The sequence below is a fragment of the Athene cunicularia genome, assembly GCF_003259725.1.
Source record: "Athene cunicularia isolate RWA chromosome 1 unlocalized genomic scaffold, athCun1 chr1_part1, whole genome shotgun sequence".
NCBI classification, from domain to species: Eukaryota; Metazoa; Chordata; class Aves; order Strigiformes; family Strigidae; genus Athene; species Athene cunicularia.
The window spans coordinates 6778171-6801076 of record NW_020799091.1 but is presented as its reverse complement, the minus strand read 5'-3'; the positions used below and the strand labels follow the sequence as shown (position 1 = coordinate 6801076).

Genomic DNA, 22906 nt, shown 5'->3' with positions numbered 1-22906 from the left:
AGGAAGAGGGGGCAGGAGAGACAGCGAAGCCGGGCGGGTGAGAGGGCCTGAGGGACGGGAAACGGGGCGAGAGAGAGGGAGAGGCTCAGGAGGAGGCAGTGGGGCGGCTGGGGAGAGGAGGCCAGTGGCGGGGTGGGTGTAGCGGGGCCTGGGCGAGGATGGAGGGGGGCGGCGAGGCAGGAGAGCTCAGCAGACGGAGGGGGGGCTGGCTACTTTGGGGGCGAGCAGAGAGAGCAGGATTTCGGCGGAGTTGGAGGGTGTCAGGGACTCGGGTGGGGTGGGCAGTGCCCCGGCCGGGTCAGTGGGGAGAGGGCCAGGAGGCTGTGGCCGCTGTGGGGGAAGCAGGCGGAGGGAAGCGTCTCAGATGGGATCAGGGAGCACGGGGCGAGACGTCGGGGGCTCCTCCTTTATAAGCTTAAGACTGCTGCTTCTTCTACCCTTCACCCCGTAGGGAGCAGGGGACTCGAGGGAGGGGAACAGCCCCCACACCACCCTGTTCGTAGTAGGGGAGGGTTTGGGATTCGCCCCACCAAAAGCTCTGGGAGGGCAGCATGGCTCGCGATTTAAGCCCCGTATAAATTTCAGACACAACATGGCGGCCTGGCAGTGACTGGGCAGCAGCACCTCGCCCTTGTAGCTGGGTTTTCCCCCGCTGTGGAGCCAGTATTCAGTGTCTCGAATCTGGTGTCTAAACCCTTGCATTTAGCGATTTCGACAGTAGATGAATATTGCGATCATTAGAGAGGGCATGACGGGGAGATTTTGGTGGAGGGTTGGGTTTTTTGGGGGGTAGTTTAAAGGAATGAAAGTAAGGTTAAATTTATAGCATGCAAATTGTCCACTTCTGAAAGGCTAAATATAACGACTTCTAAGTATCAGTTAAGATAAGGCTATTTTCCCAGTGTGGTCCCTGTGAGATATTAATTTGGGGGTGGGGGGTGGACACCCTTATCTTATAGAAAAGTTTGTGGGTGAAAGGTGATCATCTGCTCCGGATAGAGAAGCGTGTGTGGTGGTGATGGGGGTTGTTTTGCTCTGCCTGATTAGAGAAAATTCTGTGGGCTTGGGATAATCTATGGATTTCAGGTGATCTGTGCCCTGAGTTATGCTAGTGTTGTGTGCGTACTTAATTTATTTTGGCTAGAAAAGTTTATTGGTTGAGGATGGGGAAGAAGAAATTCTCCCTGACTGTAAAAACTGCAGCAGCCTGTAGGATCCTAACATGGCGTCTGAAAGGCACATGATATAAAAAGAAGGGAAAGAGGAGGCTCCCTCTGAGCCCAGCCCAGGCAGTTGCTGACATCAGTCAGCCACAGCACATGGATGGGGGTTTACAGCACCTTTTTAACTAGAGCATTTTGTAAGAAAAGGGTTCTTCTTTCAGTCCCCCCCTATTCGTGCCAGTCACCCCTCCCCCGTTGTTTCCCTTGCTCCCTCTGATCTCAGGTGTTCACAGGCTTTTTTTCCTTTGGCTTTAAATCGTGGTTTATAATGGTGAGAATTGTACTATCTAATGATGGGGAGGGAAGGATCTCTTAAGTTATTTAATCTTATCTTTCTGTCAATGCAGGATGGCTTTTTAGTGTTCCACAGACTTCTTCCAGTCTAGTTTTAAATGCTGCCGGTGGCTGAGTTTTGCCATTCTTTGGGGAGGTGACCTCATAATCTAATAGATCTCACCATTATATCTCCTAAAGGGCAGTGGATGTGTGTAAAATGATTTGTGATAAATATCAATGCTGTCTTTTTTTTTTTTTTTTTTTTTTTTCATTTCTGGGTGATTTAGAGCCTGCCCTGAAGTGTGTTTTTTTTTAAAGATGTCTTAAATCCTGTATCAATGGTTAGTTTTGCCTAGTTACTGTTTGTGACTGTAGTTTATTCAAGGCAAGTTTTTAGTTGTTTCTGGGAAAGTGATCTCCTTTACTAAGCCACTTTTTAAAAGTGTTGCCTGGAGACAGTTTGTTTAGTGTAAAACTTGAGTGGTCTGCTTTACAATTTAATAAATGGTTCTGAAATGTGTGACTGGTATTATAATATTTGTAAATAAAAAGTGTGAAATATGTATTTGTCTTTTTATTTACCATTGTATAGTGCAGAATTTGTTTCTGAGACCCATTTTGTATACAAGGTTGTTTTTTTTAAAACAAACTTTTGGCACAAGTTTGTGACTTGGGGTTCAATTGCCAGATATGATTTTAAACTTGAACTCTTTTAGGAAACTAATAAAAAAGCCACACATTTCCAACAATAGCTTTCCTACATTATTTGAAGGAACAGTGGGAATTCTGTAATGAAGTCTTTAATATTATGCTGGTGAGCTCAGAGTTAGCGTTCTGTGTTCTGGTGATTATGCGGCACCTCCCTGCCTTTTGGTTAGTGTCATGCGGGCATCTTTCTTGCTAGGGGAAACTGTATAGATGGTCTGAAAACAAAATACATTCAAGTCTGGGATCCCCTTTTGTGGTTTTTGGAATATGTGCTGGATACTTTGACAAAATAAACATTTCCAGAAGAGAAGACTTAAATATTCCAACCGTATTTAAGTCATGGTCCTTTAAAACGTGACACCCGAGTAGCTTATATTTGAAGCAGGGTATGCTGCTGAGCTTCTAATTCTGTTTGAAGTAGGCTTGCTTACTAGATAACGGTGCTTCCATGTATGATGACTTTTTAACAGCCTGAACATAATGAAAGTGACAGTTAAACTTGTACAGTGCCTTTGCTACTGTATGGATTCCCCAGTGTATCAGACTTGAAGCTTAGCTTAGTGAGTTACTTCCATACATTGGTGAAATGGGCGTAGGTACTTGTGAGACAGCTCTTTGTTTCACTTAGCAGCTGACTTTAAAAGTCAGAAACAGTGCACTGTCATTTTTTTAGAAAGGAAGGCATTCAGAGCTTAGAGTAGTGTTTTTAATGTGCCATTGTGCAGACTGCTTTAAAGAAGAAACCATTATTCCACAGGCATTTTAATATAAAGTAGTTGTAGACCCACAGTCTTTGATTTTTGAGACTAGAGAGATGCCTTTATTCTAACACTTGCATATTAGCTTGTTTACAGTTCAGTGTTATGTCATAGTGTAAGATAGGCTTTTAATATGCTGCAATAAGTTTTAACTAACCTAACTGCGTTTTTCTGCCTTTTTTTGTACAAAATACACCACCTGCCTGTTTTTACTTTTTTCAGTATGCTCAGAGGCAGTGACACCACCCCCACCCCCAACTAACAGGAATTCTGCCCTTTTCAATATTAAATTTCAGGTCATGGTAAAGTAATACACATTTAAGGGTGAGGAGACATTGTGATTTACCCATATTACAAGTATTGTTGACTCGGTGCCCTTCTGTGAACTACCTTAAAGGGGAAGAAATGCCATCTAAAATTGTGAAGGAAGAGCACTTTCACACACTTGTCTGGACAGTGGGGCTGCAAAGTAAGGTGTTGTTAATTAACCTAGGAGCCTATCCTGTTTAAAATGAGCAGTGAGTGAAGTTATTCTGGTTTTATCCTGAGCTTACCGGATGGTGAATGGGACTTTAAAGTATTACAAGTGGATGCTCTTCTAAGGGATCACTGTCACCACACGGCTTGTGGTGTTGTCTTTCGTGTTGTCCATTTCAACAAGTCTGTGTACTTGTTGATGTTTTCTGGAACTTTGCTGTGCCTTCTGTTTGTGAAAGCCAATGGTGGGCATTAAAATCACCTTGGTTTGGGCTGGTAGTGCTTTGTGTACATTAGAAGACGCTGTAGTGGTCCAGCATCACCACACTTCTATGGAACAAACTTGCTACAAGTTTTGAAAAAGGATCTAAAAAAACCCAAGACCAAAACAACAAAAGCCAAGTCTCCTCTTGTAGCAAAGATGTGTCCGAAGTTTGAAGATTCCTGTCTGTGAAAATCACGGTTGCAGTTCCTGAGCTTGTGCGTTTACCTGGTCAAGTAGATGATTGGAGTTTTGTCTGGATTTTGAACTTTTTGACTGTGCATTTTTGCATGCACTCTGGAATTCTGAACTGTCACTACAGGTGACAAGAGAGAATGGGACTCCTTGCTTCATCTGTTTGGATTACAGTGAAATAGTTGTGACCTATTCTGCGTGTAGTTTATGAAAAGACTGTGATACTCAACATATAATCTGCAGCTACAGAAGTTCACTAGTTTGGGCTATTTGCCAGAAGTCTGATTTGTGTTCTGTGAAATCCAGAAAAACAACCATTCAGGAGGTTTGAATTATAAACTATTTTTTAGAAGTTCCTTGAAGTGCTAACGATGGTTTCCTGCTAACTTAAAGTTATTTTCTCAAGTGGGTTTTGAAAGGTTACACTCAGTGCACTAGCAGCAATACTGTCTTGTGGGCTTCTTTTTTCTTCTTTTTTTTTTTTTTCCTTTTTCCAAAGCTTTGATACGCAAACAAAATAAGGTGTTCTTTTTTTTGTGTGATAGACCCACTGCGTTATACTTTGAACTGAGTATCGATTTTCCAGATTTAAGTTTTTGTATAAACAATCCCAAGCCAAATCCCTTGGTGTTTATAGTGGCAACCAAAAAGAGAGGTCTGTATTTCTGGGACTGGCAATCCCTTTATTTAAAAAGCTTAAAATATGTTTTTGTTGTACTAAACTTCTCAGTTTCTTCTTATTACTCCAGGCTCCTGCATCAGAGAAGCTCCCTGTTATGTACCTTATGGATTCCATTGTCAAGAATGTGGGAAGAGAATATCTTACTGCATTTACTAAAAACCTAGTTGCAACATTTATTTGTGTATTTGAAAAGGTATATACACTTTCAGAAAAGTTCTGTATTCTAAGCAAAATTTCTTCCTGGTAAAATAAATACATGCTTTCAGTTTTGGGTTTTCTTGGGTGGTGAAATACACAAATGGATCGTTTTTTATAAATCTCAGTACTGTGTCTATACTGTGGAAGATTATTCCTGCTGCTATCAAGCATGTAAATGACATGGTAGCTGAAGAATGCAAAGTCTTACTTAATTTGATTCATAAACGTCTGTAATTTTCCTATCCAGGCAAGATTTTACTAACAGTATTTTGGGTGCAGATTGCTTGCCTGGATGGACTTTTTGTGATGTATAGACCAATTAATTATGAATTGTTGGTTTATTTTTAAGATAGTAAATAGTTCTTATGAGAAGAACAGACCGAGAATCAGTTTGTTGTGAATTTCTCAGAGCTTCTCTCTCCTGTAGTTAGATTTGGTCTGATCTACTTAATTTGTGGTGTGCAAAATGAGCACTTAAACTGTTTGTCTAAGATTGAATAGCACTGATACCTGATTCTCTCCTGGTGGTCTGTGATTTGAATGAAAAAAATGCTAGGGGGGGGAAGGGGTCTTAGAATGTATTGCTATATTACTTAATACCTGTTTTAATGTCATTCAACATTGAAAATTGCCATATCTTTTAATTTTTGCTCTTTAAACTCAGTGAAGTAATTGTGCGTATTCCTCAGTGAGAAAGGCAAATCAAAGTCGCAGTTTTTAAAAGGGTGGGTTTAAGTTGGATCAGAAATGAAGGGTTAACTTCTGTGGTCTCCTGTATGCTATAAGAAAGTGGCATCTCATATGAATGAGATGAATGGAGCTTTTGCATATTTACTGATCATTACGTATCAGCAAGGATCTGAGATCCCAGTGTGGTTTATATATGGTTTTCACATGTAGAATGCATGATGAAATAAGGAACAGATAAACAACTGTGTGTAGAGTAGATAGATAGCTAGACACTTGTTTTTCCCATACTAAATTGTGAATTTTATTTTACTGAGCTGCATTTAATGTTGCAGCTGAAGCTCTGGATAATAACTAATCATAGTTTTACAGGTTAAGTGTCTACCAAGCTAACTAGAACTATTTAATTAATGTGTATTAATTAAATTTGTAGAGTGGCAGTCACTTCTAATAGCTTAATTTGTCGTGCTGAAAGATGCAAGCAGAATTCCAGCACTGACATTGTTAAAAATTTTGGTTTAGCAGTAAAATGGTCACTAAGGTGTCTTTAGACACTTGAAGTCAGAAGCTTTTGCTCAGTCATTTCCACACCTTTTGCAGTGAACTTCATACCCTTTCACTGAAAACTGTAGAGGCACCCCCCCCAGTAGCTAAGGATGAACAATTTTTGTTGAAGTTCCTGCTCCTCCCTGAAAGAACCGCCGAACTTTCCAGATTATTCTGTATCTTGCTGTAACATTTTAAAAATAAAACTGCAGCAAAAACCATCTACACAGTCAGTATTTGACATTAGGACAGCTGCATATATTTTGTCCTCAGATGTGTTTAATTTGTTTAATTGAACTACTCAAGCTACGAGATTTAATTTTGCTTTACTGTAAATTTCTAATTTATCTGTCATGAGACAATCCAGACTAACCATGAATAGATAAAAGAGGCACTGCTCCTACAAGTACGCTTAATCTGTGACTCACGGATGGGTCTAATTTTGCAGCTGAACTGAGATATAATTGACTTCATTTTAGCTAATACCCCTTTTGTTGTGTTTGTTGGAAGAAAATCCTTCAGTGACTAAACAGCTGAGCAAAACACCTTTTCTGTTCACAAAGTTTGTTGTTTCCTGATTTGTTTGTCATTGTTATACTCTGTTCAGCACAAACACTTGAATAATGTATTGTCTCAGAGGCTGTTGCCTTTCAGTATTTTTGTTACTGTATTTTTTCCACAGAAATTGGGCAAGTAAAATGAGAATTTTGCTAATGGAAAAGTTGAAAGAAAATTATCAGAGAATGGTAATACCCAATAAAACCTTCAAATGGCCTTGAAACAACAATTCCACATTTGAGCTTCTGTTATCTGATTCTGTTGGTATAGATGTATGATCTGCACTGCTTATAAATTCTGTATAATGTGTTAAAGTGGCAAACTGTTGATAGCAATAGTAAATAAATGAAGTCTTAAGTTCTACAGAAAAGTTTAAGAAATCGTTTTATATTAACTTAACAAGCCATAGAATTGTTTTATTGTTTTAGGTGGATGAAAATACTAGAAAAAGTTTATTTAAATTACGCTCCACATGGGATGATATTTTTCCTTTGAAGAAACTATATGCACTTGATGTCAGAGTCAACTCATTAGATCCTGCTTGGCCAATTAAACCTCTGCCCCCAAATGTGAATACTTCTAGCATCCATGTGAATCCTAAGTTTTTAAATAAATCGGTAAGTTTTTATGCCTACTGTATGAACAGATGGTAATACGTGTAGTTTTCATTGTTTGTATGCTGCTTTTTGCAATTTAGTATATTGAGAATGAAGTGTCTGACCTTTGTAGACAGGTAAGAGGAATTTCTGAATTCAGAATATTTCATGGGTTTGGATTTTATATTTCAAATCTGTATTCTAGGTTTTGGAACATTGAGGACTTTATATTAAATGACATCCACCTGTCACAGCAGGCAAAAGTTTTAAATTGTTTTAGTTATATTTTGCATTAAAAATGCAATTTATAACTGTTGTACAAACTAAGTACCAGTACTGGATCATGATAACAGTTAAAGGAGATGGAGTTAGTGGATTACATCAGGATTTTAAGTGTAACTTTTTTTATTCTGTTTTTAGCCAGAGGAATCTACTGCACCTACCTCTGCTGTCACTTCTGGTGCCTCTACTCCTCCAGCTGTTCCTGAAATACAAAAGAATTTGACACAGGAGCAACTGATAAGGCAGCAATTGCTTGCAAAGCAAAAGCAGTTGTTAGAACTTCAGCAAAAAAAATTAGAGCTGGAGCTGGAACAGACTAAAGCACAGTTGGTGAGTAGGATAGTTGATGAAATTACGGTTGGGCCTTTCACTCTCAGACAGTACTTGACTAAAGTGGTAACTGCAGTACATTAGTTTTGCTCATGTTAGGCAAGTGTAGCTATTCTAGGACTAGAGCAATGCAAGTTGATCTGGGGTTCCTGAACAGTATTTGTTACTTAGAAACCTTCAGAGTTACACTCAAAAGTAGAAGTAGAAAAAACAAGTTCTTTGTGGTTTGTTTTTAACGTCTGTCCAGAATGATGCTTACCTATGATCCTCATCTTTCACCTCTTCTTGTGGCTTACAGGAAGACAGGCTTTTTCAAATACATTTGCTCTTATAGAACAAGGAAGCCTGACTGTTGGAAATAGTCAGTTCCCTTGTTAGGTCAGGTTGGTTTGATGCCACCATCTGAAGATGGCGCTTAAGCTGTATTGGTTCACATTTGTAATTGAAAGTCTTGCTATGTTGACAGTTGATGATACCAAAATAAAGCATCTTTGAAGTGTAGAAGTATGAAAATTGTATCAGATACTTGGCAGCTTAGTTGCTGTGAGCATGTGGAATATATAGAAAAAAGTAATGCTGTAATGAGAAAATCTGCCTAAGTTACATATTTTGCCATATTGACTTGTAGTACTGATTTTGCATTGTATTTGAATTTGATCTTTTGTAATGGTACTGCATTATTTTAATGCTTATAATTAGCAATTAATGGGTCATTTTCAGTTAAATGGCTGAATCTTACCACTTTCAAGACATTTCTACTTACAGTTTTGGTTTCCAGACAGTATACAGGCATCCTGGGGTAGTTGTGTCATGCAGATTAATGCTGGGTTTTTTCCTATTTCAGGCTGTATCTCTTAGTGTTCAGCAAGGATCATCTACTATAGCTTCAGTTCCAGCACCTTCCAAGCAACACGTGTCTCCCACACCTCATATGACAGTTAAACCACCTCATCAAACTGCTGTGCAATCCGAAAAAAATAAACCATCCCCAAGTCCTCCGCTTCATGATATCAAAATAGTAAATAGGGATCCTCGACTTAATCGGATGGCTCAACATTCTTCTCACACTAAAGATCAATCTCATCGGAAAGAATTTCCACCGAACACGACCAGTCAGTCTGATACCAAGGCAAACAAAACAACACAGGCTGAAAAACAAAACTCAAAGCAAGAAAAATTAAAAGCAAGTGAAAAAACACAGAAGAAAGAACTTGACCAGTCAGAAGCAAAATCTAAATCACCATCTCCTTTGAAAAATAAGATACCCAATACTAAAGATACTAAAACCCAGGAATGTGAAAGCACAAAAGTATCTGAAATTAGTAAGCGGGATCCAAGACTGAAAAGACATCTTCAAGATAAGTCAGAGGGCAAAGAGGAGGAGATAAAAGAAAAGAGGAGAAATATAGAGAAAAAAGAAAAAGAGGAACATAAGACATGTGAACATAGACCAGTAGGCAGCAGAAATAAAGTAATTAATGGTGCTGTTCAGAAACAAGACACAAATACAGAGGAGTCAGAAAAACAGGGTGGAAAACAAGGGAGATCAAGTGGTAGAAAGCGATCACGATCACGGTCTCCTAAGGCACGGTCACCATCTACACATTCTCCAAAAAGACGAGAGAGGAGATCACCCAAAAGACGACTTAGAAGTTTATCTCCCACTTCATCAGCACCTAAAATTGGAAAGATACGTCAGATAGGCCCTAAGCAGTCTCATGTTGAAGAAGGCACACAAGCAGCAAGAGATGAAAGAAATTCTAATAAGAGAAATGTTAAACAAGAGGTGCGAGATCCGAGGAGAGTGAAAAAAGCCCAAGAAGACAGGCCTCAAGAAGCAGCAAGCCAGCATTCCACAAAAGCTTCTCCTGATCCAAAAGAGAATGCAGAAAACTGGCAAGGATCCAAATCAGGCAAGAGGTGGAAATCTGGTTGGGAAGAAAATAAAAAGTAAGTTACTATCTTTTTAAACAATTTCTGTTTGAAGTCATTCTACTGCTGTCTTCAGCATAGTCATCTTTGGGAGGCAGTGTTCAGATTGTTAAAACTGATTAATTTATTTCTACTAGTGAAATACGGAAATGGCGCATACTTAGATTTTAAGGTGATAGTGATGTTTTGTCCTGATCATTTCTAATTAAGAATGTAACAGTTAGGTCCTGAATAAAGAAGTAATCAATATTTTAAATGTATGCTTGCTTTCAGCTCCCAGCAGAATGAAGAACACCAAGCACTTGGTAAATCCCCTCACCAAAGACACCGGGAAAACTGGCCTAATAGTAAAGGAATTTTATCACCCCGAGCACCAAAGCAGCAGCACCGGTTAAGTGTGGATGCCAATTTACAGATTCCCAAAGAATTGACATCTGCAAGCAAGAGAGAGTTACTTAAGAAGGTAATACTAATAAATCTGTTTCCATAGAAGCATCTTTGGTATTGTGTGCTTTGCTTTTCTTTTTGGAAGCCTGAACTTTAACTTTATATTACAGGCCAATGAACGCTTAACATCTGGTGAAATAACACAAGATGAGTTCCTCATGGTAGCTCATCAGATCCGACAGCTGTTCCAGTATCAGGAAGGGAAGCACAGATGTAGTGTCTGGGATAGCCCTACAGAGGAAAAATGTGGTTTGAAAAAGAAACCTCTTCTGTCGGATGCAGAATTAACATATTATGAACATAAGGCTAAACTAAAAAGAACACAAGTCCAGCATTCATTGTCAAGGCTTGATCTGTTGGATCCAGATGATATTTTGGAATACCATATACCTGATTCATTGCTTTCTGGGATAGAATGTGAGCAAGCAAAAGCCAAGCGTGGAGTACAGTTTGACAGGAAAGAACCATTTGGAGAAAGATCAAGGAGACACTCTCCTGTAAGTGGCACTAATAGACCTTTTGCTGATAACCTCTCACCACTTGAGAGTCGACGAAGACTTGAGGAACAGAATTCAACTAAAGGAGCAAGAGGTTCTAAGAACTTTGATCCTTACGACAGCTGGGGAGAATCAGATGAATTTAGAGATACTCTCAGACAACAGGGGAAAAGCACCACAGAGTTCCAGAAAATAGATGGTGATGCAATCTGCAGATTTGATAATCGTGAAGAAAGACAGCTACTTGGGCAAGCTGGTATGTGCTTTTGCTTTACTTTATACCTGTTAAGTAATGGGCAACATTTTAGTGAGTGGCTATCTGATCTGTTCTGGTTTTTTTAGGTGTTCGAGAGGAGCCAAGATCACCATTCAGTGAACGTTTCAAAAGAGCTAGATATGAAGATCCAGAGAAAGCACCATTTCCAGAAAGCCCAGGATCACGATTTGGAGGCATTGAAGCAAAGCAGAGGATAAGTGCGCTAATGGAAGACAGACCTCTATTTGATGGCTCACCTAGGCAGGCTGCTTCCAGAGTTGGAGTAGATGGACAGGGAAGCCCTTTTGTTGATGGTGCTGCTGCTGGTTCAAGTTCTAGAATTGATGGGCCACCTGGACAGGCTGCTATGAGATTTGAGGGGCCTTTGGTGGGGGCAGGTGCATCTCAGTTTGATGGACCACTGGCAGGAGCAGGGGGAGCTGGAGCTCTAAGATTTGATGGGCCACCAGGGCAGCTGGCAGGGGGCCTGAGGTTTGAAGGACCACCAGGACAGGTTGGTGGTGGAGGTCCACTGAGGTTTGATGGACCTCTTGGGCAGATCGGTGGGTCTTTGCGGTTTGAGGGGCCTGCAGGGCAGCCTGTAGGTAGTCCTAGATTTGAAGGAACTGGAGTTGGCCTCAAGTTTGAGGGTCCCCGTGGCCAGCCTTCAGGTGTTCTCAGGTTTGAGGGACTTCATGGTCAACCTATGGGGCCTCGAGGTCAGCCAGGGGGTGTTCTCAGGTTTGAGGGACATCATGGTCAGCCCTTGGGGCCTCATGGTCAACCAGGGGGTGGTCTCAGGTTTGAGGGGTCACATTTACAGCCATTGGGGCCTCATGGCCAACCTGGAGGTGGCCTCAGATTTGAGGGGCAACATGGTCAGCCTATGGGGCCACATGGACCATCAGGTGCTGGGCTGAGATTTGACGGGCCACATGGACCATCAGGTGCTGGACTGAGATTGGAAGGACCACATGGTCAGCCAGGTGTAGGTCCTAGATTGATTGATGGACCAGTACACCAGGGAGCTGGTGGACATAGATTTGATGGTCCTCTGGGTCGGGCTGGTCCAAGATTTGATGGTTGTCATGCAGCTGCATTTGATGGTCAGCCTGGACAGCTGCCTCTCTTGCAAAGATTTGATGGAATTCATGGACAGCCTGGTCCAAGATTTGAAAGGACACCTGGCCAACAGGCACAACCACGATTTGATACAGCCATACCTCAAAGATTTGATGGACCTCACCAGCCAGCCTCTAGATTTGACTTGCCCCTTGGCCTTCAAGGTGCACGTTTTGAAAATGTAGCTAACCATCCTGCCTCAAGATTAGAAATGTCACCATATGGACAAGGTGGTCCATTTGTCGAACATCCCGGCCAGGGCTACAATGGACCATCTCATGGGATGCCGTTCCAGAGACCTGATATATTTGATGGTTCACCTGGATCAAATTTCAATGGGCCAGCTGGCCCAGGAGCACAGAATTTCCCATTGAGACCAGCTGGACATTACTTTGATGAAAAAACTCTTCAGGGTCCTCAATATGGGAACTTCAATAATATGCCACTGGGAAGTAATCAGGTAAGAATTGATTGCGTTAAATGGCACGCTTGCAGAAGTAGAATGTAGAAAATTAGCACTTTTTCTTATAAAAATTGAAGATTTTTCTGAAGAGCTGGCAGACTGAGAGCCAGTTCCAAGTTTAAAAAGTCATCCTTCAGTAATTTCTACATAATTCAAGAACATGCATTGCTGTTTTTATTTAAGAACCTGCTTTTAAGAATTAAAATAGTGGGTCCTTACAATTACTTTGTAGCTGAGAATGAGAGTGAAATTAGTATTTTTTAAATTGAAAACAAAACTAAGTAATTGGAAGCCTGTGGTGTTTCCATTAAACTTGCACAAAAGTGGATTATATATAAAGTGTGACAGCTAATGTTAGTGAATATACATGATTAATTTTTTTAAGAGGTTGTCGTGGTTTGAATCTGGCCAGCAGCCAAACACCATGCAGCAGCTTGCTCACCCTCCCCTATCCTGGGGAATGGGGAAGCGAATTAGAGGAGTAAAGGTAAGAACATCATAGTTTGAGATAAAAACAATTTAATAATTGAAGTAAAATAATAATAATGATAATAATAGAAAATATGAGTAATGCACAGTGTGGTTGCTCACCACCCACTGACCAATGCCCAGCCCATTCCTGGTTAGCTATCCCAGAGAAGTGAGAATTCTGAAACTGCAACCCTGGAAGAGAGGGTCAAACCTCATCTGTATACTGAGCATTGCTCTGGCTCTGCTCTGCGCAACCCCACCCCCCCAGCTTCTTGTGCACTTGCAAAAGTCCTTGATTTCTTAGCAACAACTAAAAACATCAGTATAGTATCAACATTCTTCTCATACTAAACCCCGTACTGAATCCAAAACACAGCACTGTTCCAGCTACTAAGAAAAAACTGGCTTTATTCCAGCCAAAATCAGGACAGAGGCGTAGAATTAAAATGGACCAAAATAATTCTGCTGTATTTTGCAGCTGTTAGTACTGGTGACAAGCCAGTTTCAAGGAGATGGCCCTAACTTGTGGGAATTGAGAAAGATGGAGATATTGTTGAACTATAGTCTTAAAATTTTCCTGGCACTAGCATGCTTTATGAGTTCAGTTATTTCTGCTGTTGCCTATTGGAAATGCTCTCTTCAAAACGGGAGAATGCTACTTTACATCAGTGAAAATGATGTAATTTCTTTCAGTAGAGATTTTGGAGAGCATTTTTAATTTGTGGAATAATAATTGAGGAGTTAACTGGCTGTACGAAAGCAGGTAATGTGTCCTGCTAACCTCTAGTGGGATAAAATTTTAAACAATTTGTAAATCCAAAAAATAGGAAAAATTTATTTTTATTACAAGTGTGTTATAAACACTTTTTCTATCTGAAGCTTACTGTAGCTGGTTTGCTGAAAAAATCTGCTTTCAGGATTTTTGTTTTTGTATAATGGATGCTAAAATAGAGATGGCATTTGTTAATAGACATTTACCAGTTTCTCAGATTTCTTTCTGATGAGCTTTGCTTTGGTGAACAGGAGCAATTTAAAAGGAAGAACTGTGCAAAGTGTGATTGAAGGCTCAATAGGTAGAAGAAAAGTTTTTTTTTTTTTTTTTTAATGTTGGGCAAAATGAGTATATGTTCAGAAATTTTTCTAGTGGAAAATGAGGGAAAGGTTATGTAGTCATTTGCAGACCTTTCAATAGTAAACGGACATAGTTCGCTCCAGGAAGGAGTTTAATACGTATGAAATTATTGAGAAACATCTAGAGGTTAATGATAAAATTTTAAAAAGAAAATTTAAATTGCATTATTATACAAAAAAACCCCAAACCTGAATGTTTGCTTTCACAGGTTCCTCTTATGTCTGCTCAACCAGGGCCTTATGGCCAAGGTCAACAGTATTTGCCAAATCCTGGAAGTTTTGTTCAGAACCCTGCAGGTGCGTAAAAAAAAAATTAACTTCCTTATATTTTTTTGGATTGTTCTGTTAGTTGCCATAAAACTTAAGCCTTTTGTAATGAATGCCCTGGTGTACTAGGTCTGTGTGGATTAAGGGAAGCCTCCTCAGAGAGGTGGCCATAGGTGTGGTTTCTGTAGTACCATCATCTCTTCAGGGGTTTCCCTCAAACAGTGAAGGCTTTCATTAGTTTTCATTAACTATGTGGATTTGCTGTGTAGTTGTGCTAAAAAAAAAAATAAAAATTGGTCTGCTTTTCTAGAAGGCACCAGTTTGTAGGTCTGGCTTGCGTTTGTGAGGATGTGCAGACATTCCCAGTATATGAGTTGTTAGTAACAAAAATCTTCTAAAAAGTCATAAATGGTTAAAGTAGGTGTAGTAGATTTGGCCCTGGTGAAATATACTGGGTAAAAAACTGGCCAGATGGCTGGGCCCAGAGAATTGTGGTGAATAGACATAAATCCAGTTGGCGGCTGGTCACTAGTGGTGTCCCCCAGGGCTGGGTGTTGGGGCCACTCCTGTTTAACATCTTTACTGATGATCTGGACAAGGGGATCGAGTGCACCCTCAGTCAGTTTGCAGGTGACACCCAGTTGGGTGGGAGTGTTGATCTGCTCGAGGGTAGGGAGGCTCTGCAGAGAGACCTGGACAGGCTGGAGCCATGGGCTGAGCCCAACTTGGGGAGTTTCACTGAGGGCAAATGCCGGGGGCTGCCCTTGGGCCACAACAACCCCCAGGGGGGCTACAGGCTTGGGGAGGAGTGGCTGGAGAGCTGCCAGTCAGAGAGGGACCTGGGGGGGTGATTGACAGCTGGCTGACCAGGAGCCAGCAGTGTGCCCAGGGGGCCAAGAAGGCCAATGGCATCCTGGCTTGTGTCAGCACTAGCGTGGCCAGCAGGGACAGGGAAGGGATCTGACCCCTGTACTCGGCACTGGTGAGGCCACCTCTCGATTCCTGGGTTCAGTTTTGGGCCCCACACTACAAAAAGGACATTGAATGACTCGAGCGTGTCTGGAGAAGGACAACGGAGCTGGTGCAGGGTCTGGAGCACAGGTCTGCTGGGGAGCATCTGAGGGAACTGGGGGAGTTTAGTCTGGAGGAGGCTGAGGGGAGACCTCATCGCCCTCTACAGCTCCCTGACAGGAGGGTGCAGAGAGCTGGGGATGTCTCTTTAACCAAGTAATAAGTGATGGGACAAGAGGGAATGGCCTCAAGTTGCACCAGAGAAGGTTTAGACTGGGTGTTATGAAGGATTTCTTTTCAGAAGGGGTTGTTGGGTGTTGGAATGGGCTCCTCCAGTGGTGGAGTCCCCATCCCTGGAGGAGTTGAAGAGTTGGGTCGACATAGCGCTGAGGGCTCTGGTGTAGTTGGGAACTGTCAGTGTTGGGCTGATGGTTGGACTGGATGATCTTCAAGGTCTTTTCCAACCTAGATGATTCTGTGATTCTGTAAGCATAAAATAAGGAAAATACTGCATTTCAGTAAATACTACCCAGTAAAGATCTGCATATGGGCAAGTAGCTTGGATAGCACTTCTGAGTACATTATGAAGGGAGATGTTGCAAGGGAAGAAATTAGCCAAGGACATAAAGCAAAGACATTTGATAAAAAATTTTAAATAAACCCCAGAAGAAATAGGAGGCAGAAGGAAAAGTGTGTTATGAAATATGCTGATAAAAGTAAATTTCTAACCTTTTGTTTCCTTGAATGTCAATGTTTTTCCCCAGGAGCCCTTCCACATTCATATCCTGATAACCATCTTGGACAGCTTGATGTCAATGAATTGTTTGCTAAACTGCTGTCAACAGGGATCCTCAAACTGTCAAAAACTGATTCCACTTCAGCACGTATGTAGATCCTTTATGTTCTAACTTCTCAGTTTATCCACAGCTGAGCGTAAAGCTAAGTATAAGAACTTTTGTGAACTCCTGCATGTGTTTATTTTTTTTAAACTGAACTTTGGTTTTGGGAAGAAAATGAGTGCATGTGAGGGAGTAAATTCTTAGTATCTTGTTTATTTTGTACACTTTGGCTATCCAGAGCAGTCAGTTTTGTCTTTGATGTTGTGCCTGGATAACTTGTTCTTGATTATAATCCAGTTCTTACCAGTTTCTGAAACATTTCTGTGTCTTTGAATCAGAGACTGAATTCTGATACCAAAGACTGAGGTGAAATAACTGTTCTCCTAAATTGAAATTCTGAGTAACTTCCAGTATCTTGTACACTTTTAAAAATATTGTTAGAAGATCGACTTAGCTATTGCACACTTTTATTTTAGCATAGTCATATCATATTTATTAATATTTGAATAAAAATAACTTGCAGGAGCATGTCATTTCTTTATGATGATGTACTGAAAGTTTCATTAAATGGTTACTTTATGCTTTCTAGAAGTGAATGAAACATCAGCCCAGCCAGCTGCTGAAGAGGAAGATGATGACCAGAATGAAGATCAAAATGTTCCAGACCTCACTAACTTCATAGTTGAAGAACTCAGACAGTGCGTATAGCAGAATGGGTTTACAGTGCAGTAAGAATAGTGACATGGGAGTATCTAGATAGTTAATCCAAGACAGCTGAGAGCTTTTAAAAGTCACTTTGATTAAGAGGATCTGCAGTTTTTGATACTAGTTTGAGGGAGGAAAGAGAGGGAAAATTCATGTGGGAAAACTATCTTTACACAAATTGTATGTTGTTACTTAATCAGTAAGGCTGTGATACATATTTGTCAATTGTTTCTTCCTTTGTTACTACTAATTTTACCACCTTTATGGTAGTTTGCAAAGCTGAACGAAATGCAGGCGTTACCATTTTATGCACTATTAGGTGATGAAGCTAGTAGGCGTGACACAACACTAGCATGCTTCTCATGAGTATTAATATGAGCCCATTGTTTGTTATCGAAGTGCTTCAATTGATTGTGTCAATCACAATCAAATCAGGAAGAATTTAGCTGTATTGTGTGCTTTAAACTTGCAATAGATCCGTGCTTTTTCTCTACTCTTGTTGGCATATGAAACAACTTACTGAGAAATGTTTTCTAAGATATGTTAAGGCTTTCTTTTTTCTTTTTGTAGGCGTTATGATAGTGTTATAAATCGACTGTACACTGGCATTCAGTGTTATTCATGTGGAATGAGATTCACTACTTCACAGACAGATGTTTATGCGGATCATTTAGACTGGCATTATCGTCAGAACCGGACAGAAAAAGATGTTAGCAGAAAAATTACACACAGAAGATGGTACTACAGTTTAACAGTAAGTAATGCAGTAGGACACTTGAGAAATTATAGGCAGGATTCTGTGCTTTACTTATGTACCCGCTGTAGGATTGAAGTTGAAATTTGCATCATCACAGCAGTTGGCCTTTGGTAAACAGTGATGTCTTAGATATTTCAAGTAGTTCTCAAATGGCTGTCAAAATACAAAAGGCAACTGTATGATGAACAATAAACAGTTTGAAGCTCTTGGTACTGTTTTCGTCACACTGAGAATGGAATGGAAATTAGAGGATAGTGGTTTTTCTGGAGAAAGCCTTTTTTGAAGTGTAGTATTGTGAGAAAGCAGGCACTGTGCTAATGCTGCATGTGAAAAGCATTTCAGTTTTAACAAAGTAATATTAAATATGGTACTTCGGGGCTGTCTTTTTTTTTTTCCCCCGAGATTGATTTTTTTTTTAAATATTTCTGGCTATTTGTCAAGTGTCTGAGTGTGAATTAAAACTTCTTTTCCTCAGGACTGGATTGAATTTGAAGAAATAGCTGATCTAGAAGAGCGTGCAAAAAGCCAGTATTTTGAAAAAGTTAATGAAGAGGTTGTGTTGAAGACACAAGAAGCTGCGAAAGAGAAGGAGTTTCAGAGTGTCCCTGCTGGACCAGCTGGAGCAGTTGAGGTAAGTTTTCAGCTTGCCTTTATTAGCCTCAATACTGTGAATGATCTAATACTTCAAAGAAGTTTACAGCATTCTTTCATACAGTGGGCTGTATGTAGGTTGAAGTCTTGTTCTTGGACCTCTGCAGCCACTTCACAGGTGGTGTATTTGTGTATGTGATGGTTGTTGCCTGGGAGCAGACAGTAGTATAAATCACCTGTAGTTCAAAAAAATCTACACCCACTGGCACTCCATCGTTTTAGCAAAATGGAAATGGGCAAAGTGTGTTAATTTACTGAACATTTCCATAGAAAGAGTAAATAGAGCAAGTGAATTGGAAATGCTACTTTGTCATTCAAATAATGATTGGGTTTGCTGTATTTCTGATGCTTTGACACAGAGTAGAAGATGGGCATCAGGACAAAGAAATATCTCAGTGTTAAAGTAACCACTAGGTCTGTGTTTTGATAGATGAGTTGCTGTACTAATCACATAGAAATGTTGGTAGAATTACAATTTAGTTTTATGTGCAAGCCTCTAAGAAACTACTGATCAAGCCATGAAGGCCTCTGTTTTAATTTTAAAAAGTACCTTTTGTTCTCAGAGTTGATTATTTTGCACAGAAGTACTAAAAATGTTAATACTTCATCTAAAAGTTCTGCCTTTTTTAATTCGAGACTCTGTGTTAAGGGGAAGAGTGAAAATAATGCCATAAATAAAATTAACTAACTCCCTGTACTGGATTGTCCTATGTGACAGTAAAACAGTATTAGATTTTTCCAGAGTGTTTCATAGAGACTTTCCAGCTGAAAGGGCAAAGCTCACCTTTCTCAAGTGACAACAGTCTTCAAGGCCAGATGATGATCATTGCTCTGTCTGCAAACTATGCTCAAATAATTTATAATAAAAGATTTCTAAAGTTATTTTTAAAATGTGGAGGAAAGATCATATTGTAGTCTCAATGTACTTAATTTAAAAGACCCTTTTTTGACTGTTACTAGATTCTTGAAGTTCATGTGTTCAGTAAATTGTTGCAATAACCTCATTTATCTGTTATTCGAATAACTTTACAGAGCTGTGAAATTTGCCGGGAGCAATTTGAACAGTATTGGGATGAAGAAGAGGAAGAGTGGCACCTGAAGAATGCTATCAGAGTAGATGAAAAGGTAATTTGTTCTTACTTACATGTGATACTTAGAGTAAAAAATCCTACAGAATTATAGCAAAAATAAAGGGGGGGGCGCCAAGTGCTCTTTCTTTCCTGAAGGATTCCCATGGTAGTTTTTCTGCCTTCAAATACATAAATTTCTCAACCTTTGGAAGTGCGTGAAGTTCTGGTGTTGTTACTATAGGCTTACTAACCTTCCCTTGTACTGCAATACTAAAAGAAAATTGAATGTCTCTGTATATGGGTGTAGATATTGGTTCAATTATTTCTGTATGCAGCTGTACACAAGTTTAATTCCTAACACTTACCAGGCTTCTGTAGGATAACTTTTTGTAAATAAATATACACAAAATATTTTCCCAGTTATATTTGGCACCATACTTTGGCCTGCTCATACCATTGTTTTTCTAGACAAATTGTGTGGTATGTGTGATTGAAACTGTTCTGTTCGTAGCTAGTGATCCTGCTATAACGTGTAACAATTCTTTTTCAGATTTACCATCCATCTTGCTATGAAGATTACCAAAACGTAAGTGAATCCTTCATATTTTTGGAGGTATTTTGCTTTCAGTTTGTTTGCTTGATCTCTGGCTTTGCAGGGAGCAGATGTGTTCAGAATGTGCCTGTGAGTAGACAATGAATCAAAGGCCTTGGGCATGGCAAGTTTGTAATACAGAGTTAGCTAAGATGTATTTCTCCTTGTGATGGACCGTGACAGCTTGTGTGTCATACATGACTAAACCAAAACCATGGTTTGAAAACACATCATTTATTTTTGAGTAATGTGTGTAATCTTAGGAATTTGCAAAAATTAAGTAAATGGTTGTGCAGTCTGTTTTTAAGGCTTTGGGAGTTACAGCTCCCCTGGGGATAGCAGAGAATAGATTCTAGCAATGTGTTAAGCAATGTTTCATCAGTGCTTGGATGATACCTTTTCAAATTAAGTGTGAAAAAGTTGTTAAAGAATAAATTTGTTTTCTTAGGATCTTGATAAAGTAGAAGTTTCGATTTTGAATGCTTAACTATCAACATGCTTGCATTTTCAGAAAAAGGATAAGAAGCTAAAATCAGTTATTTTATTGTGTGTTAATGCTACATTGACATTGACTTTGCAGACATCATCATTTGATTGCACACCATCTCCCAGCAAGACTCCTGTAGAAAATCCACTAAATATAATGTTGAACATTGTTAAACAAGAAACACAAGAGTCCTGTGACTCACCTAAAGTCAAAGAAGAACCTGATGACACCCCTACTGCCTGTGCAGAAGAGAGCACACCTGCATCTACAGATATTAAAACAGAACCTGATGAGTCTATTTAAACAAACTGAGGTATGATTGTTTTTTTTACAGAAGAGCTGCTGTGTTAACTCTGGAAGGCAAATACTTTTTATATGAAATAAAATCGTTCAAACTGAGGCAGGGCCTCAACTACTGTTTTGTTAATAAATACATTTTTGTATTTGAATTTCTTATTGCCTGCACAGTTTCAGGTGTCATTGTGTGAAAGTTCTGTGGATGCGTGAAAATTTAATGGAATGAAATGGTATATGTAAAAATGTACAATTTTCACTTGTGGAAATGTAAATTATAAATAAAAGATATTTTTGCTATATATGGAGTGTAATGTTTATGCACACCATCAAATGAAGACAGTGTTTCTGTACTTTTTTCAGTTTAAATGGAATTAAAAAGAACTTTTGCTCAGTAAGATTCAGAAAAATTAAGTAACTTCTTTCAGTTATCCCATAGGTGGGTTATCAAGGGGAATCAGCGCAAAACTTCAGACAACCTTAGCTTTATTTTCTTTTCTTTTTAAACTTATTTAAACAAGCTTACATATCCAGATATATTTAAAAAAAAATAACCAAAAAGACAGTTCTTGGGTAGAAGGGGAAAATTTAACAAACCAACTGGAGTGCTTGATTGTGAACACAAGTGCCAACAACCAATTAACAAACCAGGATGCCTGGTAGTTAAGACATTTTTAATAATTTTTTTCCATTAGTCAGACACATAAGAATTTAATACAGCTGAACAAACTTTTCTTTACATGACAGGGGGGAATGAATGTAAGAATGCTCATTTGAAACATAGTTAACTTTTTTTTTTGTTGCTTATGACTGGACTTAGATGGTAAACCAGATAACCTGAGATGTTAATATTTCTTAAATGTAATAAATAAAATTAAGCATATATTTGAGTGTGAGTCTCTTCCTTTCAGTAATGGGTTTGTGTGGCTGGCATGTTTGTGGGATTGTGTTTTAGGACAATATGCATTTAATGTTGTTTTCACTGCCATATGTCCAGTGAATATTTTTCAAGCTGCTGGGAGCAAGACATAAGCCCAAAAGTCAGTGTAGCAGTCCTAGTGTATTACTCTTGCGGCCAGGATACTCGGGAGACCAAAATTCAAAATCAGCTGTGAAGGTGATTTTGCTGTTGGCTGCAGCACTTCTTCCCATCTTCCCAACCAGGCTCCAAGCAGTTCTTAAGATGTGAATTTAATTCCTTGACACTCTTATTAAGGGTTGTGGCCATAGTTGTGAGTGTGCTTTGTTTTAAATGTCAACCTTAAAAATACAGAGGAACAAAAAAAAGACATTAATCACAGATAAATCACTCCTCCTGATGGTGTGTGTGGCTGCTGGCTGTGCTGTAGGGAGTTACTTCTGTGTTACTTTCTTCCTGGAACAGGGATGTAGGCTTGACCCAGCTGATACTTTGTGTTCTGCAACACTGTAAACGAATTGAAATTCAGAGGAGACTGAGCGGTGATGGCAGGTCTCTAAACATGTAGAAGGCTGTAAGAAAAAGGGAGTAAAATGCTCTACTAGGGCTAGATACAACAAAGAGACCTGTAAGTTGCAGCAAGAGGATTTACGACGATTCTCTTAGTGATAAGGAGAGTTCTCTCTACATGGAGCTTCCTTGATCCGTGTAATTATCAACGTGCACCTGTCAATCTGAGTGCGAAGGGTTCCTCCTGCCGTCAAGCAGGACTCTGGAAATGCAGGGTGCTTCACCCCATGGAAGGAACCTGTCTCAGCCAGGGCACCAGCTGGTTTTGGCTAAAGGGGCTGAGGAGCAGGACTGTAACTGCAGGAAAAAAAAACCCTCTAGCCATCCGCGGGCAACTATCGCAGCTCCTACGGGTGACTCCTCCCTCCACATGAGGGGCAGTCTCCCCTCCCCGAGGGAGAGCGGGCTCCGCCGCCCCCTCCCCGTGGGCTCGGCGGGCCCGGGGTAAGCGCACACTGTGCCCGCTGCAACTCTGCTGTGGCGTCGGGCGCTGGGAGAGGAGGAGGGCGAGGAGGAGAAGGAGGAGAGGAGGAAGGAGAGGGTGCGGCGATAAGGGCGGACTCCCGGCCCGTGCGCTGTGAGGCGCCGCCCTGCCCACGGCCGCCGCCGCGCGGTGCGATGGGCGCTGCCGAGCTCCTCCTCCCCCT

At 40.2% G+C, this 22906-nt stretch overlaps 1 protein-coding gene across 4 annotated transcripts; it reads left to right on the top strand.

Annotated features, from left to right (window-relative positions):
* The first annotated feature begins 3691 nt into the window (after nucleotides 1–3691).
* Nucleotides 3692–21362, top strand: PCF11 (PCF11, cleavage and polyadenylation factor subunit). 4 transcript variants are annotated; one of them, XM_026863879.1, is made up of 16 exons: nucleotides 3692–4774; nucleotides 6999–7187; nucleotides 7587–7778; nucleotides 8623–9728; nucleotides 9984–10173; nucleotides 10268–10910; nucleotides 10997–12492; nucleotides 12881–12982; nucleotides 14307–14394; nucleotides 16140–16259; nucleotides 16807–16912; nucleotides 17490–17673; nucleotides 18152–18307; nucleotides 19360–19452; nucleotides 19948–19983; nucleotides 20570–21362. In XM_026863879.1, exons 1-16 carry the CDS (start codon nucleotides 4676–4678, stop codon nucleotides 20777–20779), a joined length of 5010 nt encoding a protein of 1669 aa, XP_026719680.1. In that variant the 5' UTR covers nucleotides 3692–4675; the 3' UTR covers nucleotides 20780–21362. The 4 variants fall into 4 exon arrangements, with proteins under 4 accessions (XP_026719680.1, XP_026719604.1, XP_026719829.1 ...); XM_026863803.1 differs by having other exon boundaries at nucleotides 16804–16912; XM_026864028.1 differs by lacking the exon at nucleotides 12881–12982 and having other exon boundaries at nucleotides 3693–4774.
* The last annotated feature ends 1544 nt before the right edge of the window (nucleotides 21363–22906 follow it).